Consider the following 19,092-nt stretch of genomic DNA (forward strand, 5'->3'; position numbering starts at 1 on the left):
TTGGCAAACAAGACAGGAAACACAGGTATAAATACCCAGAGGATAAGTGGGCAAGATGGGCGACACCTGGAGGGAGGTGGAGACAAGCACAAGGACAGGCGAAACAGATCAGGGCTAGACAGCTACAGCTAGGGGGGGCAGCCACAATGCCTCGCTGCCAGATCAGCCGCAACAGGCAGGCCGCACATAGACAAGCTATTGGTGCCTGCCAAGCCAGGCAAAATGAGTCCCTACCAGAGCAAAGGTAGAGGTCCTCGGTCCATTCTCCTCCAATGAGGTGTGGCAGATCAGGATCACAGCCTGAACTGAGAGTCTGAACAGACTGGATGGAGACACAGCCACAGACATTCAAGCACACAGAAACATGCGCATACAGTAGATATGTATGGGGTGGAGAGAGAGAGAGAGAGAGAGAGAGAGAAAGACAAAGACAGAGAGAGAGAAAGAAAGACAAAGACAGAGAGAGAATATGAAGCATCAGACCGGGAAAGTGAGGAACTCATTTGGAAACAGTCAAGTGAGCAAGTCCTGCCCTCTGGTGGGGGTTCTTCAACATCACCACTATTTATCTTACCATTTCAGTCATGATATGTCAACCGTAAACATCTTGTCCCCCCACAATAATGTGCAAATAATGGTGTAACTAAAGTACCAACAACTTATGAAATAATTCTATCGACAGTCATTTAGCCAACATATATTTTATTCATTTCATATAAAAACAACAAATATTTAAAAAATCAAAACAGGTGCTTACTTGAACCTTTCTTCACAGGGACTCAAATTTTAAAAGCCCACCACAGTCACACAGTCAGTCCCAGACAAGGCAGAACATCAGGGCCAGACTCATACATCGTCACATTGTAGGCAACTCCAACTTGTAGGCAGCTCAAATGTATTACAACCAGTTCGGCAGTCATTTGGAAGCAGGGTGCTACAGTAACCCTCCACTAGGAGGCAGGGTGAACCGATGACATTTCACTTCTCTCATCTCCATTCCTCTCTCCCTGACCCTTTCTTTCCCCATACGTGCCTGTGCCTGCCTGTCAGTCTCTTTCTCTCCCTCCATTCTCCCCCCCCCCCATTTCTCCCATTCTCTCACCCTTCTCTTTCGGCCCTGAGCCCTTTTGCTCTGATTGGTTCCAGACCTGCCACTGAGTTCTTCTTGTCGACTCAACATTCCACAGTTGGAGATGACAACACACACACACACGATCCCCCCCTCCTCCGTCTCCTTCCATCTTCCCTCCCCCATCTCTCCTCAGCCCCATTTGTCTGGTTTACAGAGCAGAAAAGAGCTGGATTCGAAGCGTGGCTCACTGGCCCACCGAGAGTTTCTATCTCAAACGTCTCCAAAGAATTCCACGGATCAGGAGGACAGAAATCCGGTCATGAGAAGGAGGGAACTGTAGGAAGAGGAATGTTATGTGGGGGGAGAAAACATCTGTTTTTGCCTCCTATTCAAATGGGAACCCAGAAGTTAGGGTTTGGGTTGATTCCCTGCATTGAATCTAGTTGTGCTTTGTTAGAAACCTTACTTTCCTCCCCACAATAATGTACTCCACAAGGTTAAGACACGACAAGGGGAAATAAGATGGATGAGTTGATCTTTCTATTTCTAAATATTTTAAGTATGTGGTGGATCCTTTCCCTTTTCAAACTAGTTCTTTGGTTTTCCTAGCTGTATTTTGCATTGATATAGAGGGTACCCCTTAAGTAAGGTTCTCTAGTACCTTGTGGAACATACCACATACAAATGACAACAAGTTTGTCGCAACATCCAGAACTGTAATACTGCATATACAGTACCAATCAAAAGTTTGGACACACCTACTCATTCAAGGGTATTGTTTTTTTATTTTATTTTTTACTATTTTCTACATTGTAAAATAATAGTCAAGACATCAAAACGGTGAAATTACACATATAGAAAGAATCATGTAGTAACCAAAACGTGTCCTGTTGGTCAACACACCTCCGTGCTGTGTAAGGTCTATTTGACCAAGGAGAATGATGGGGTGCTGCATAAAATGATCTGGCCTCCACAATCACCCGACCTCAACCCAATTGAGATGGTTTGGGATGAGTTGGAACGCAGAGTGAAGGAAAAACAGCCAACAAGTGATCAGCATATGTGGGTACTCCTTCAAGACTGTTGGAAATGCATTCCATGTGAAGCTGGTTGAGAGAATGCCAAGAGTGTGCACATATTATTATTTATTTTTTAAACACTTTTTTGGTTACTACATGATTCCATGTATGTTATTTCATAGTTTTGATGTCTTCACTATTATTCTACAATGTAGAAAAAAGTAAAAAATAAAGAAAAACCCTGGAATGAGTAGGTGTGTACAAACTTTTGACTGGTATCGTACATGTTGACTCATGTCAGATGTGTCACTTTCAAGTGAATGACCTACAGGTGACCTAAGTTCCATGACATGACCAAAAGTTTGTGGACACCTGTTCATCAAACATCTTGTTCCAAAATCGTGGGCATCAATATGGAGTTGGTCCACCCTTTGCTGTTATCACAGCCTCCACTCTTCTGGGAAGGCTGTACACTATATGTTGGGACTTCCATTAAGCCACAAGAGCATTATTGAGGTTGAGCACTGATGTTGGGCGATTAAGCCTGGCTAGCAGTCGGCGTTCCAATTCATCCCAAAGTTGTTCGATGGGGTTGAGGTGAGGACCTCGCTTTGTGCACAAGGGCATTGTCATGCTGAAACAGGAAAGGGCCTTCCCCAAGTTGTTGTCACAAAGTTGGAAGCACAGAACCATCTAGAATGTCATTTAATACATTAAGCATTTAAGCATTAAGATTCCCCTTCACTGGAACCAAGGGGCCTAGCCAGAACCATGAAAAACAGCCCCAGACCATTAGTCCTTCTCCACCAAACTTTACTGTTGGCACTATGCATTCGGGTAGGTAGCATTTTGCTGGCGTCCACCAAAGCCCAGATTTGTCCATCGGACTGTCAGATGGTGAATCGTGATTCATCACTCCAGAGAACGCATTTCCACTGCTCCAGAGTCCAATGCCGGAGAGCTTTACACCACTCCAGCCTATGCTTGGCATTGTGCATGGTGATCTTAGGCTTGTGTGTGGCTGCTTGGCCATGGAAACCCATTTCATGGAGCTCCTGACAAACAGTTATTGTGCTGATGTTGCTTAGTTACAGTTTGGTACTCAGTAGTGAGTGTTGCAACAGACGATTTCTACACCCTACGCGCTTCAGCACTCTGCGGTCCCATTCTGTGAGCTTGTGTGGCCTACCACTTCGCGGCTGAGCCGTTGTTGCTCCTAAACGTTTCCACTTCCCAATAACAGCACTTACAGTTGACCGGGGCAGCTCTAGCAGGGAAGAAATTTGACGAACAGTGGCATCAAAGTCACTGAGATCTTCAGAAACGCCATTCTACTGCTAATGTTTGACTATGGAGATGGCATGGCTGTGTGCTTGATTTAATACGCCGGTCAGCAACGGGTGTGGCTGAAATAGCCGAATCCAATCATTTGAATGGGTGTCCACATACTTTGTATATATAGGGTATGTTTTCCATGGCTGCAGGTCAGTGTGTAATCGTACCACCAACAAAACACAGATATTAACATGGGAAATCTAACCATCCGTACCAGTCATGAGACTAACACAGACATTCACATACTTTACACCAGGTTGCCCATCCAAAAGTCAAAGGAAGGAAATAACACAAAAACAATTGAAAAGTACCTTAGTAATAATGCATAAACAAAGGAGTGAATGCACTGTCCTTTGCTTAAAGTAACTGTCTAGAGGCCTCCTGACTGGCACAGTGGTCTAAGGCACTGCATTGCAGTGCTTGAGGTGCCACGACAGGCCCAGGTTCAATACCAGCCTGTGTCACAACTGTCCATGTCCGGGTGTTCCATAGGGCGACGCACAATTGGCCCAACGTTGTCCGGGGAGGGTTTGGCCGGGGGGATTTATTTGAGTCATTGTGCTCTTGTGGCAGGCTGGGTGCCTGCATGCTGTAATTAGTTGGAGAGTGCAGCTGGCGGGTGGGTGTTGAGAAGTGTGGTTTGGCAGGTCATCTTTTGGAGGATGCATGACTTGACCGTCGCTCCTCCTGAGACCGTTGGGGAGTTGCAGCGATGAGACAAGATCAACAAAAACAAAAGTAACTGTCTAGTGAAAATCTCACTTTTTTCTTCTGTTAACCCATAACCAAGTAATGTTGTTGACTTATCCTATACTCGTATTTGTGGTCAAAGCATGAAATGGAGAAAAAATACTTCAAAAGCCCCACCTCAAACCTGTATCTCAAACAGACTGTTTAAAAAACGCTTGCTACTTCCTCATAGAAGATGATTTCATCCTCCTAAGGAGGATGTGCTGGCGGTCAGCAGTCTACTCGCATTAATATTTTGAATGACCGATATACTCCCACACCATTCTGTTGTTGGGGTACGCCCCCACCATTCCAACACAGAAAAGCTGCTTTTAAACATTTTTAAGGAAAACTATTTCACTCATATTGTAATTAATTATAGGTCCTATTTCATAGAAATCTGGAAACACTGGACAGTTACTTTAAGTAATAAATGTTGGCTCTTCTCGTGATGGTGGTAGAAAGTGCTAAAACAAACCCTCTAAAACCCTCTAGAATGTTACATACTGAAATATAATGGGTGTCATACCCTTATCGACCCCATCACACTGTACCAAGGACAACAAAAGACGGTATCAGTCTGTATCAACGTCAAATTTCTCTCTCTCTCCTACTGTGGTGAACAGGCCAGGGACTCGTTAAAATCACTCTAAAATCACCACTCTAAAAATCACTGTCCTCTTCTCTTCCACACTGAAGTAAGTATTGCTTTCCAACCAGCCTGTGCTGACGTGTCAGTCAGAACAGAAGGGAGGGAGGGAGGGAAGGGGTCGGGCAGCAACAAAAGCTTCACGACAACAACCAGAATTAGAAGGAAGATTCGCTACAGATTCACTACAGCTGCACTGGACAAAAGAAAACACACAAAACAAACCAAAAGGAAATATACAAAACAAACCTGAAGTTAACCTCAGGTAAATACTGTCATGGTCTCGATGGAAATTGTGTTGATATTTGGATGATACTGAGTCTCCTGACAAGGGAAGAACTGGTGCAAAGCCTTAGTCTTTGGCTTTTGGCATCTGCCTTAATGACTTAGGGACCAAAAACAGGAAGTGTTTGAAATTAAATGTGAAACTGACATCTGAAACAGTATTGCTATACTACTAAGAAAAGCAGTTCATATTGTAATTTGCATATTATTAACCCCTTTGGAGAATGACTGTTTAAATGGAATTTGATTGGCATCTGCTGCGCTCGACACAGCACAGACCGTCAGCATCTTCAGCATCTTTTCAAACAGAACAGGGACATAAAATGTAGAAGCAGAATGCGTATCAGTCAGACAGTGGGTCAGTCAGTATTAGGTACTCCCAGGTGTCTCCTGCCCTGGGGGGAGGGGCCAGGCCTGGTTGGCTGTGCTACTCCGGCTGCTCGTTGAGCTCCATGTCAGACACCAGGATGTTCTTCTCGGCCTGTTCGGAGGGGTTGGAGTTGGTGCGGCTGTAGCGCGCCCCCTCGTAGGATCCACGGGAGCCTGCCTGGCGCCGGCGGTACAGGTAGATCACGCCTGCGATGAGGATCACCAACGCCAGGCCCGTCACCATGATCACAATCAGAGTGGGCAGGTGGTCCTCTTCAGCTGAGACAGACAGGGAGGGAGGGGGAGAGAGAGAAGGAGAGAAAGAGAGAGAGAGCGGGAGAGAAAGAGGGACTGTTTTTTTGTTTGTTTTTTTGCAGATTAGTATTACAGATTTAAACAAATCTAACATTTGATGACTTGAACAATCAACATGGGATATCCTATCCATACTTACAGACTACCGCCAAAGCCTCAGCACCTGCAACGGAAAAGGTAACATTTGAGTTGTGTTGTCAGTTCAGAGATTGCTGTTTGCAGATACAAATGAAGCACAGTAGGTGGTCATACTATGGCGTTGTCCATAGTGTTATTTGTCTGCGCTACAGGGTGAGGCCTTCCTTACTGCGTGGCCGTTTGCAGATGACTCCGTGTGTGTGGTTCTTGCAGGAGCCTGGTTTCCAAAGGCCCGTGTTGCTCTGGATCCAGAAGCAGGCGTTGGGAAACAGCGTGCTCAAGTTGGTGCCCTGCACCTCCCAGTTAGTGAACTTCACCTCCGCACTCTCAGACCACATCAGACTGCCCCCTGCAGGACAACACCAGGAACAACACACACACACACAAACACACACACGCTTGTCTGAAGAATATCTTGAAATATCCCTGGAGAACCCTATCACTGCTAATTTAGACTTATTGACGTGTACAAATCATGTATGTAATATAGGAATGAGTATATGGATAGCATATGTCACTCTGATAAATGACTCTTCTTACAGTACACATTAGATTATATGACCTTGCATTATATAATATGTACATGTTTTTAACAGTTGGGACCATCTGTGTATACTTTTCACTGTGTACATCCTGAGGAGTTCCTTACCTTTGGAGTTAAAGGTCATACCCAGCCAGGCTCCGTGGGCCTGCTCCTGGTAGCCCTGGATGTGCTCCCACACAAAGCCATTCTCTGTTTCATCCAGGACCGACAGCAGCTGGCCACCCACTGGAGGGGAGAGAGGGGGGTATAGAGAGAGAGAGAGAGCGAGAAGATCAGATAACCATATTGAGATAATTAAATGCGGTCAGAGAGGAGTTGACAGACAGAGGGAGGTGTGAAACAAGGAAAGAGAGGGATGATAAGGGAAAATGAAAGTGGGAAATCAATGAGATAATAAATAGAGTGCATTTCAATAATAGCTCAATGAATCACTGCTAATTTAGACGTATTGACGTGTTTGGTCATTGACGTCAGTGCTGAGCGCTGAAAGCTCTCTCCATGACTACAGCGATTGAGTGGAAAGAGCTGTAATGTACTCTGTGATCTTTTAGTGTCACAATGTGCATGTAAAGTGTCACATATAGAGACTGTTTGTAGTTATTATGGATCCCCATTAGCTATATATAGAGACTGTATTTGTATTTATTATGGATCCCCGTTAGCTACATATAGAGACGGGTCGTATTTGTATTTATTATGGATCCCCATTAGCGGCTGCCAAGGAAAAAGCTACTCTTCCTGGGGTCCGGCAAAATTAAGGCAGTTATACAATTTAAAAAACATTACAATACATTCATAACAGATTTCACAACACACTAAGTGTGTGCCCTCAGGCCCCTACTCCGCAACCACATATCTACAACACAAAATCCATGTGTATGTGTGTGTATAGTGCGCATGTTATCATCTGAGTGTATGCATGTGTCTGTGCCTATGTTTGTGTTGCTTCACAGTCCCCGCTGTTCCATAAGGTGTATTTTTTATCTGTTTTTAAATCTGATTCTACTGCTTGCATCAGTTACCTGATGTGGAATAAAGTTCCATGTAGTCATGGCTCTATGAAGTACTGTGCGCCTCCCATAGTCTGTTCTGTGAAGAGTGTGAAGAGACCTCTGGTGGTATGTCTTGTGGGGTGTGCATGTGTGTCTCAGGGCTCCCGAGTGACGCAGCGGTCTAAGGCACTGCATCTCATTGCTAGAGGCGTCACTACAGACCTTGGTTCGATTCCAGGCTCTATCACAACCGGCCGTGATTGGGAGTCCCATAGGGCGGCGCACAATTGGCCCAGCGTCATCCAGGTTAGGGTTTGGCCTGGGTAGGCTGTCATTGTAAATAAGAATTTGTCTAGTTGCCTAGTTAAATAAAGATGAAATTTAAAAAAAGGTCTGAGCTGTGTGCTAGTCGTTTAAACAGTCAACTCTGGACTCTAGGTCACCAGGCTGCTCGTTAGGGCGCACACCTGTCACCAGCTTTACGCGCATAATGACACTCACCTGGACTCCATCACCTCCTTGATCACCTGCCCTTTATATGTCACTCTCTTTGGTTTCTTCCCCAGTCGTCATTGTTGCTGTTTCATGTCGGTGCGCTGTTTGTGTTTCTTGTTTTGTTAATTAAATGTATTCACTCCCTGAACGTGCTTCCTGACTCTCTGCGCATATCGTTACGTTTCAACATGTCAATACCTCTCTCAAATGCAAGTAGTGATGAAGTCAATCTCTCCACTTTGCGCCAGGAGAGATTGACATGCATATCCAAGGACCAGTTGTGCTGCCCTGTTCTGAGCAAAGTCCCTCTTTGCGGCACCTGACCACATGACTGAACAGTAGTCAACGTGCGACAAAACTAGAGTCTGTAGGACCTGCCTTGTTGATAGTGCCGTTAAGGTAGAGCAACAGTTTATTATTGACAGACTTCTCCAAATCTTTGCTACTGTTGTAAAAAATATGTTTTGACCATGACAGTTTACAATCCAGGGTTACTCCAAGCAGTTTAGTTACCTCAACTTGCAATTTCCACATTATTTATTACAAGTTTTAGTTGAGGTTTAGGGTTTAGTGAATGATCTGTCCCAAATACAGTGCTTATAGTTAAATATTTAGGACTAACTTATTCCTTCCCACCCATTCTGAAACTAATTGCAGCTCTTAAGTGTTGCAGTCATTTCAGCCGCTGTAATAGCTGACGTGTATAGTGTTGAGTCATCCGTATACATAGACTAACTGGCTTTACTTAAAACCAGTGGCATGTTATTAGTAAAGATTGAAAAAAGGGGCCTAGACAGCTGCCCTGGGGAATTCCTGATTCTACTTGGATTATGTGGGAGAGGCTTCCATTAAATAACACCCTCTGTGTTCTGTTAAACAGGTAACTCTTTATCCATATTATAGCAGGGGATGTAAAGCCATAACACATACGTTTTTCCAGCAGCAGACTATGATCAATCATGTCAAAAGCCGCACTGAAGTCTAACAAAACAGCCCCCACAATCTTTTCATCATCAGTAATTTGTGTAAGTGCTGTGCTTGTTGAATGTCCTTCCCTATAAGTGTGCTGAAAGTCTGTTGTCAGTTTGTTTACTGTAAAATAGCATTGTATCTTGTCAAACACCATTTTTTCCATGAGTTTACTAAGGGTTGGTAACAGGCTGATTGGTCGGCTATTTGAGCCAGTAAAGGGGGCTTTGCTATTCTTAGGTAGCGGAATGACTTTTGCTTCCCTCCAGGCCTGAGGGCAAACACTTTCTAGTAGGCTTAAATTGAAGATATGGCAAATGGGAGTGGCAATATCATCCGCTATTATCCTCAGTAATTTTCCATCCAAGTTGTCAGACCCTGGCGGTGTGTCATTGTTGATAGACAACAATCATTTTTCACCTCTTCCACACTCACTTTACAGAATTCAAAATTACAATTCTTGTCTTTCATAATTTGGTCAGATATACTTGGATGTGTAGTGTCAGCGTTTGTTGCTGGCATGTCATGCCTAAATTTGCTAATCTTGCCAATTTAAAAAATCATTAAAGTAGTTGGCAATATCAGTCCGTTTTGTGAGGAATGAGCCATCTGATTCAATAAATGATGGAGCTGAGTTTGCCCTTTTTCCCAAAATTTAATTGAAGGTGCTCCAAAGCAATTTACTATAATTCGTTATGTAATTTATCTCTGTTTCATAGTGTAGTGTCTTCTTTTTATTCAGTTTAGTCACATGATTTCTCAATTTGCAGTATGTTTGCCAATTGGTTGTGCAGCCAGACTTATTTGCCATTCATTTAGCCTCATCCCTCTTCAACCATACATTTTTTCAAATCCTCATCAATCCACGGGGATTTAACAGTTTTTACAGTCGTTTTCTTAATGGGTGCATGCTTATTAGTAACTTCATAAATGTATCAAGTGCAACGTCTGTTTGCTCCTCATTACACACCATGGACCAACAAATATTCTTTACATCAACAACACAAGAATCACTACAAAAGTTATTGTATGACCTCTTATACACTACATTAGGCCCGCCTTTGGAACTTTGGTTTTCCTAGATATGGCTACTATATTGTGATCACTACATCCAATGGATTTGAATTGAGGAGGAGTGTCTGGCTGACTAAGGGCGTATCTGGACTGTGTGATTGGCAGTTGACAGAGTGTCCTCCTTACCCTTTCTGCAGGAGGAGTGGGCGTCGGTCTGCAGCCGGAGGCTCTGCAGGTTGAAGGAGTAGCAGTGGTTCCTGAAAGGCACCCAGGCCCAGTCGCCCAGAGAGTGAGGGCACTGTCCTGGGAAACTCCACTTGTGCACCAAAGCCTCCTCTGGTGTGTGTGTGGGGGGGAGAGAGAGAGAGAGAGAGAGGAGGACAGGGCTTACACACTATATACACACATGTTCATATACTGTATTAGGGCACACACACAAACATGCACACACACACACACACACACACACACACACACACACACACCTGTATTAATCTGACAGATGACAGCATCCAGTTTAGCGTCACAGGGGGTCATAGTCCACTGCCCCACCGTGGTCATGTGACCACATCCAGACAGTGTATTAGGCTCCCCATCCCGCCAGGCAGTGTAAATCAGGTCCTCCTCGCCCAACCAGCTGAAGTGCCGTCCCTGAGTGTGGAACAGAGGAGGAGTTAATCCTAAATCTTACCTCATTGGTCAATCTAGTTAAATCAATCTTTAAAGATCTGATTATATCAATGTAATATTGATTTGTAGTGATACAATTATCTCACCCTACATGTTACCATGTTGTTGTATCAAAACAAACCAATTAAGGATCTCGTACATGTGCATTACTCCTTCCAGCTTGTCATGACCAGGGCCTCACCCCATAGTTGTAAAGGCCTATCCATGCTGGGAGGTGTAGGCTGTTCATCAGCAGGGTGAGGTAAGCCTGTTGGTAGGGGTCTCTCACTGTAGCCAGCGTCCCGTTCAGAGACTCGCACACATGCAGCGCCCCCATCCAGTCCAGACGCTTCTTCACTATGCGGTACGACATCCCACCCAGGTCCAGGGCTCCGGACAGGGAGGAGGGCAGGAGGGCAGCGGCAGGGGGCAGAGCTGGGTCTAAGGAGACAAAGTTAAATCAGTATATAAAGGAAACTGTTTCTGATGACTGATGTTTAATATATGTTTAATATATCAGGTATGTTTTTCAGCAGGTACAGTACTATGTAATAGATTCACACAGGAATGCTTGTCTGTTACATAATTCACTGGTTAGTTATGTTATGCACTGTTGAATTGCGAGTGGCTGTGCCGTTTGGAGTTGTGACATGTCCTGTACCTTGTTTCTTCTGGCAGATGTAGCCATGTTTCTCCATCTCACAGGCCCGGGATGCCCACATGCCAGTATTTTTAGCTGGGTTCCCATGGATCATCACCACACAGTTCCCCTGTCAGGTGACAATGACGAACAATGGACATGACAAAGACTGAACCCACGGACCAAATATGCGTCCCAAATGGCACCATATTATATATATAGTGAACTACTTTTGACTAGTACCCTGGTTCTGAAGTAGTGCACTATGTGGGGAATAGGGTGCCATTTGGGATGCCACCATAGACTGGATTAATACAGAAAAAGATTAGACCAGGGTGGTATGTACCGGACTCTTGTTGTGGAGTGGTCCACTGTTGTCCAGGGGTTCTCCAGAGGCCCAGTTGGTGTAGCTGAGGAGTCCAGGACGAGCCCACTGGAAGTGGCCTTTAGAGTCAGACGTGAGCCCCACCCACAGGTCAAAACTCACGTTGGACAGCAGAGTGGTGACAAAGGCTGTGGGAGACAGCATGCATGATGTTATTCAGTGCTTCCCAAACTTTTTCAATCATGCCCCTCTTTCGTCATTGGGGACCTGGGACAAGTTACAAAAAGCTCTCTAAGGTCTGCAATGACTGACATGACAAGAGCAAAACTGCTGATGCACTCCCCAATTTCAAAACTTTCAAGAGTAAGTCGAAAGCCCGACTGAGTTCCTCAAAAAGTCTGTTTTCGTGTATGTTCATCTCCCCCTACCTCTCTGCCCCCCCTCTGCCGACAGCCCGACAGTTTGGGAACCACTGATGTTAATGGATGGTGTATTTGTGTGTTTGCCCTTGTGTGGGTATGTGAAACCGTGCGTGTGTTTGTTTGCTCGTGTGTGCGTGCGTGTGTGAGTGCGTGCATGTGTCAGTTGAGTATAAAACTACCTTGCTCCACGTGATTGGGCACCACAGCCAAGGCTCCTCCCTGTGACTCACACATGAGCCTGGCTCCTGACCATGTGGCCCTCCGGCTCTCCTCATGACCAAACACCTTATAACACTACACACACACAGGAAGGTCAGAGGTCAGGTCAGGAAGGACCATCATGCTCTCACATGTAACATAACCCAGGAGAAACCAGTACCTCGGGTGAGAGGTCTGTTTGAGATCTAACGTGAGATCTGATAACAACTGAGAGGCTAAAACGGAAGAGCAAATCAAAACATAACACCGTGATGTCACATTCATATAACTTTCACATCTTTATCAGCACAGTAGAAACTACATAACCCAGGAGCCCTACCTTGTGTAGGAAGGGACCCCAGCCATCAGGGCAGCCCGCGGGGGGCAGGGGGGTGGAGGGTGTGGGTGGGATAGTGCCTGTGACATTCACTCTCTTACAGATGTAGGGCAAGTCTGAGTGGCATTTCTGATCTGCCCACTCCGCTGTAGAACGTTTTAGAATTAAATATGAAATATTGTTAAAAAAAAAAAACACACACAAAATATGCTATTAACATTACAGCATCCCACAACCCTCACCTTTGCTGACTGACATGTGGACACACTTGCGGTCGCGGCTGAGTGGGTGTGGCCTGCTGAGAGCCCAGGACACATAGTTGAGCACAGAGTGGTCTGACCAGTGGAAACGGCCATCGTTCTCATACGTATGAAGCCCCACCCACCAGTGGTCCCCCTCTACCTTGGTCATCTGCAGGTGAGAAAACACACGCGACCTCTAGCCACACACACTTGACCTCCAGTGACATGCAGCGATGTACAGTACAGCAAAGACTATTGGCTTGGATAAAACAACATGTGGTGGCTGGTACCTTCTGTAGAGTTATGAAAGTGCCCACGTGGATGTTCTTCATGAACATGAAGTAGCTATAAAAGGGTTATAACTTTTTTTTTTTTTACGAAGGTTTATAAAGGTTATGTAGCGCACCTTGTGCACTATGTCAACCAGGAAGGCCTTCATCTCAGCAGTGGATGTGTTACTTTATGAAGGGTGATAAAGTTGTTGTAATGTTTTCATAAAAGCTTGTGTGTGGTACCTTGTGCAGTGTGCTGGCAAGGAAAACCTCCTCCGCAGAAGAGTGGATGGAAGCCAGAGAAGCACCGAACCAGGAGCAGATCCTCTGGGCTTGGTCCCACGTAGACCGGTGGTCGAAGAACTTATACTCTGCCTCCTGGAAGCCCACCCACTCACTGGCAGTGGGGGCTGGGGGTGATGAAGAGAAATAGGAGAAAGAAAAGAGAAGTTGGTGCTAGTGGGTTATGATGGAAGACTATAAAAAATAACAGAGACAATGAGAGGAGTGTGGTTTTTAAACTGACCTTCAGTGGGGTTTGGATCCTTATCAACATTTCCTGAAAACACAAAACAAAAAGTGGTCTGAATTCATCATTCAGAACAAATGCATAACACTAGTGCTGAGTGATTAGTGTTTTTTGAGGTCGTTTCGGTTTCGGGTAGATAATTAATAAATAATTACTGTTTTCGATTTCAGTTTCGGTCGTTTTTTAAAAGAATAAATGCATTATGAAATAATGAATGACATGACAAATATTTTTGAGTGTTTTAATGGAAATTCCAAAACCATAAATTGTGAACATTCAATTGCCAAAACGTTGAAAATATTCCATTGTCTTGTCAGGTCCACATTGGGTAGACGTCAATAGAAAAGTAGGAAATGACTATGAAATAATATAATATTTCAGGTGTGTACGGTGCATTCAGAAAGTATTCAGACCCCTCCACATTTTGTTATGTTACAGCCTTATTCTAAAATAGATTAAATACATGTGTTTCCTCATCAATCTACACACAATAGCCCATAATGACAAAACGAAACAGGTTTTAAGAAATACAGAAACACCTTATTTACATAAGTATTCAGACTCTTTGCTATGAGACTCGAAATTGAGCTCAGGTGCATCCTGTTTCCATCCTTGAGATGTTTCTACAACTTGATTGGAGTCCACCTGTGGTAAATTCAATTGATTGGACATGATTTGTAAAGGCACACACCTGTCTATATAAGGTCCCGCAGTTGACAGTGCATGTCAGAGCAAAAACCAAGCCATGAGGTCGAAAGGAACTGTCCATATTTTGGGCTTATTTTAGACCGAGGGTGAAACCTCTCGCTTTTGCCTCTTCTTCTCTGATCCTGTCTTTGTCCGAGTCAGAAAAAACTGGCGCAGTGGATTATGTTCATTGTAGTTAATTACCACGTTTGTTTTGTGTTGAACTAGGTTGAATATGTGACTCTGTGATGGAAATGTTATACTTGTGCTATTGTATCTACCAATTCCTATGTTGCATGTTTGTGCTTTCCTGTAAACTTATGCCTGTGTTCATGCGAGTGACTGACTGAACGAATCCTCACTATCAATAGCTGCAATTAGGCTGTACGACCAGACCTTTGTTTTGAGAATGAAAGATATCTTCGTTTCAAGGTCTCAGCTTAGAGAGAAGAAGCCTTGTGAGGTGTTGGTATGTCACATGTTATGAACCAGTATTGGTCGGTCGAATGAATGAAACAAAACGGTAATGAGGAATGAATTATGCTAAATCATGCAAATATAACTTGTCTGTGTAAAGCCATTATATAAGACAACTGCTGGGACTGCCCCAGCAGAGCTTCTGACAGACGTTCACTATGGTGCATTAGGTTTGTTGGAACCTCTCCAGCACAGTGTCAATAAACAACGATTCATTTCAAATTGACTTTGAGTGTCCCTGTGTAAGAATTTCCACAACATCTCATTTCAGGAAACTAGGCGAATGTTGCACGTCACAACTTCACAGGAGAGACATTTGAACGTAAACATACATTTCTTTATCAAAAGGCGTTTTTTAGCAGAAATGCCTTCTGGAACATGTGAACCTTTATGTGCCTTAATAAGAAACTTGTTTCCTATCTGTAAATACGAATACAATTGTTAATTTACGAGCCTATTTGTTTTAGACAAGGAAAAGACAGGAATCTTCCGGCTAGCCATAATTGACTGAGATAATGGATGGGCTGGACATGCCGAGATTTCGGATTGGTCTGCCATGTAGCAGGCTTTTGTCTATAGTCGTGGCCAAAAGTTTTGAGAATGACACGAGTATTAAGTTTGCTGCTTCAGTGTCTTTAGATATTTTGTCAGATGTTACTATGAAATACTGAAGTGTAATTACAAGCATTTTAGACGTGTCAAAAGCTTTTATTGACAATTACATGAAGTTGATGCAAAGAGTCAATATTTGCAGTATTGACCCTTCTTTTTCAAGACCTCTGCAATCCGCCCTGGCATGCTGTCAATTAACTTCTGGGCCACATCCTGACTAATGGCAGCTCATTCTTGCATAATCAATGCTTGGAGTTTGTCAGAATTTGTGGGTTTTTGTTTGTCCACCAGCCTCTTGAGGATTGACCACAAGTTCTCAATGGGATTAAGGTTTAGGGAGTTTCCTCGCCATTGACCCAAAATATTGATGTTTTGTTCCCCGAGACACTTAGTTATCCCTTTTGCCTTATGGCAAGGGCATGCTGGAAAAGGCATTGTTCATCACCAAACTGTTCCTGGGTGGTTGGGAGAAGTTGCTCTCGGAAGATGTGTTGGTACCATTCTTTATTCATGGCTGTGTTCTTATGAAAAAATTGTGAGTGAGCCCACCCCCTTGGCTAAGAAGCAACCCCACACATGAATAGTCTCAGGATGCTTTACTGTTGGCATGACACAGGACTGATGGTAGCGCTCACTTTGTCTTCTCCGGACAAGCTTTTTTCCGGTGCCCCAAACAATCGGAAAGGGGATTCATCAGAGAAAATGACTTTATCCCAGTCCTCAGCAGTCCAATCCCTGTACCTTTTTGCAGAATATCAGTCTGTCCCTGATGTTTTTCCTGGAGAGAAGTGGCTTCTTTGCTGCCCTTCTTTGACACCAGGACATCTTCCAAAAGTCTTCGCCTCATTGTGCATCCAGATGCACTCACACCTGCCTGCTGCCATTCCTGAGCAAGCTCTGTACTGGTGGTGACCCGATCCTGCAGCTGAATAAACTTTAGGAGACTGTCCTGGCACTTGCTGGACTTTCTTGGACACCCTGAAGCCTTCTTCACAACAATTGAACTGCTCTCCTTGAAGTTCTTGATGATCCGATAAATGGTTGATTTAGGTGAAGTCTTACTGGCAGCAATATCCTTGCCTGTGAAGCCCTTTTTGTGCAAAGCAATGATGATGGCACGTGTTTGCTTGCAGGTAACCATGGTTGACAGAGGAAGAACAATGATTCCAAGCACTACCCTCCATTTGAAGCTTCCAGTCTGTTATTCGAACTCAATCAGCATGACAGAGTGATCTACAGCCTTGTCCTCGTCAACACTCACACCTGTGTTAATGAGAGAATCACTGGCATGATGTCAGCTGGTCCTTTTGTGGCAGGGCTGAAATGCAGTGGAAATGTTTTGGGGGGATTCAGTTCAGTTGCATGGCAAATAGGGACTTTGCAATTAATTGCAATTCATCCAATCACTCTTCATAACATTCTGGAGTACAGTATATGCAAATTGCCATCATACAAACTGAGGCACCAGACTTTGTGAAAATTAATATTTGTGTCATTCTCAAGTTTTGGCCATGACTGTATATTATGAGCTGCTCAGTATATGTAGGTAATCCTTTTTAACACAGCTTTTTTGAAAGATATCGCGAAAAACTGCAAAAGTATTGCTAATGCTCGCCACTTTCAAGATGAAGCGAGTTTTGAAATCAGTGGAATGTCCGGTGGAAGCAGAGTATGATAGCTAAGGAGATGGAGAAAATTCTGCCTTTCAAATATGCGGAGGGAGTCAAAAAGGGATACAGAAGGCTGTTGTATAAAACACCTGTCTCTGGATTACATCTTCAAACTAAGGACAACCATGGCATCTGTAACAGGGAGGGAGAAGCGTTCATCCATGTATACGGATAAGAGAGTCTAGCTTGCTACATTTTCAGATATTATATGTTTCTCTAATTTTGTCATAAAGTTGTTTTCATTGCAAGTTGAAGCGCACTGTTAGCTAGCTAACATTAGCTGGATGGCTTACTAGCTAACACTACGTGTATGATCTGTGTAGTAATATTATTTGTATCTCAGAGCCATTTGCATTGCTAGTTATATAGCCTAATGTGAACTAGCTAGCTATCTTTGAACCTAGTTGTTTAGCGTTCGCTACCTGCAGATTCATGCATGGTAGTAACATTATGAGTTGGGATTATGGTTCTTTATTTAGCTAGCTAGCTACATGTCTACTCAACTATACAAGTAACCATTTCACTGTACTGTTTACACTTTCTGTATCCTGTGCATGTAACAAATAAACTTTTATACAGTGTGTGTTTACCAGAGACGGTACTGTGAGAACAACATGACCTGCACCAATGTCAAATTAGTATATAATGTTAGGCCAACAAGACAGTGTCAAAGTTCTAAAATTCTCAGGTAGAATGTCCTGCTTTTATTTGTGACCGTAAGCTATTTTCTGTCATTAGCTCGCCATTAACTTGTAAATAATGATCTTGTTTTTAGTTATTTTCCTGTAATAATGAATACAAATTAACTAACGTTGTCAGCTATATGATATGGTCATTATTTGAACTGGTTAGCTAGCTAACTTAACATTAGCTAGCTAGCTAACAACCTAGAAACAAACCAAAACATTGTTTAGAAAGTTGCTTTTAGTTGCCTGGTTTGCTAGATTGACATATACTAAATTCATTTTTAAGCAGATGGGTTTATTGGTGTTAAAATAGACAATCTATGCTATTTTAGACCAGCAGGCTGCTCATTTTTGTGTTCAATAGAATATTCATGATGTCACTGCAACAACTGTCTACAGACATGTCGATAGAAGTAGTATAAACCAGCCGTTAGTCTTGAAATCTTTGGTTGTTTAGTGCACTACCGTACTCACTCTGTTTAGCACATGGCCTCACATGTGAATCCTTAAAGAGATGGGTGGGGCTAAGGCTTAAGAGGGTGTGAACAATGCTGAATGTGTGTAGATAAAGAAGAGCTCTCCTGTAGGTGTGCCAAAACATTCAAAGGGACATTTTCTCAAAAGTGGTGTTACAAGGATATCAACTTCCAAAGCAGAATTACTTTTCTATTGTTCCTCAACTGTAGCCAGTGCTTAATTTGAGCCAGATTCTGCTGGAACAGGATCCGGGACCTCGCTGTTTTGGACTATTTTGATCCCGAACCAATTTGTCCTTATACGGTAAAAAATTGCAATGTAAAAATTTGAATAAAAGCAATCAAAGTTAATTTGAGTTGCCTCTTCGTTAATTCTCCTGCCCCCACAAAAGAACGTGGTGCAACATTGTAACCTACTCTATGTGTGAGACGAACGGGTGGTGGCTGTGTGAGAAGCATGCCTGTATCTCTTACATAACTAGGATGAGATTCACTTTCTTTTTTCTCTCTCCCTCTCTGCTCTGATAGACACGAGCCTGCAACCCTCATCTCTCAAGCCTTGCACTTCATCATTTATTTCCTTATAGAATGGTTCTAGAATTACTGCTGAAATCATTCCGAATAGCCTACTACACCATGAGAAGGATCAATAGCTTCTTGTGGATTGTTGCCCAATAACAAAGAATAGCCTACGGTCGTGAACGCGTGGCAAATGTGTCAGTGAACAAGCAGCATGCAGACAAAACAGACAAATACAATCGAGGGAAAACAGAGGTTGGAAAGCAAATGGCTCCTGCTGAAAAGAGAAGACTATGTTGCAGGCTACCAACATATTTGATGAACTTCCAAATATTGTTTTACAAAGTAAAACAAGCGAGAGAGAGGCTTTTGGCACGAACGCATCGGCCATCACCAGCGAGTGAGC

At 43.5% G+C, this 19,092-nt stretch overlaps 1 protein-coding gene across 1 annotated transcript in view; it reads right to left on the reverse strand.

Annotated features, from left to right (window-relative positions):
- Window positions 1-685: 685 nt before the first annotated feature.
- The window catches only part of LOC115104104 (C-type mannose receptor 2-like), a 41,527-nt gene continuing 23,120 nt past the window's right edge, over window positions 686-19,092 (reverse strand). Inside the window, exons 16-29 of the mRNA XM_029625324.2 lie at window positions 13,557-13,589; window positions 13,274-13,440; window positions 12,759-12,927; window positions 12,520-12,662; window positions 12,161-12,275; window positions 11,581-11,747; window positions 11,256-11,364; window positions 10,797-11,035; window positions 10,411-10,576; window positions 10,112-10,261; window positions 6,561-6,680; window positions 6,081-6,260; window positions 5,913-5,936; window positions 686-5,737 (exon numbers count right to left, since the gene is read on the reverse strand). Of these exons, the coding sequence (XP_029481184.2) occupies window positions 5,517-5,737; window positions 5,913-5,936; window positions 6,081-6,260; window positions 6,561-6,680; window positions 10,112-10,261; window positions 10,411-10,576; window positions 10,797-11,035; window positions 11,256-11,364; window positions 11,581-11,747; window positions 12,161-12,275; window positions 12,520-12,662; window positions 12,759-12,927; window positions 13,274-13,440; window positions 13,557-13,589 (2,003 nt within the window). The 3' untranslated portion in view covers window positions 686-5,516. The remainder of the gene's footprint in view (window positions 5,738-5,912; window positions 5,937-6,080; window positions 6,261-6,560; window positions 6,681-10,111; window positions 10,262-10,410; window positions 10,577-10,796; window positions 11,036-11,255; window positions 11,365-11,580; window positions 11,748-12,160; window positions 12,276-12,519; window positions 12,663-12,758; window positions 12,928-13,273; window positions 13,441-13,556; window positions 13,590-19,092) is intronic.

The sequence above is a fragment of the Oncorhynchus nerka genome, linkage group LG21 (assembly GCF_034236695.1).
Source record: "Oncorhynchus nerka isolate Pitt River linkage group LG21, Oner_Uvic_2.0, whole genome shotgun sequence".
Lineage (NCBI taxonomy): Eukaryota > Metazoa > Chordata > Actinopteri > Salmoniformes > Salmonidae > Oncorhynchus > Oncorhynchus nerka.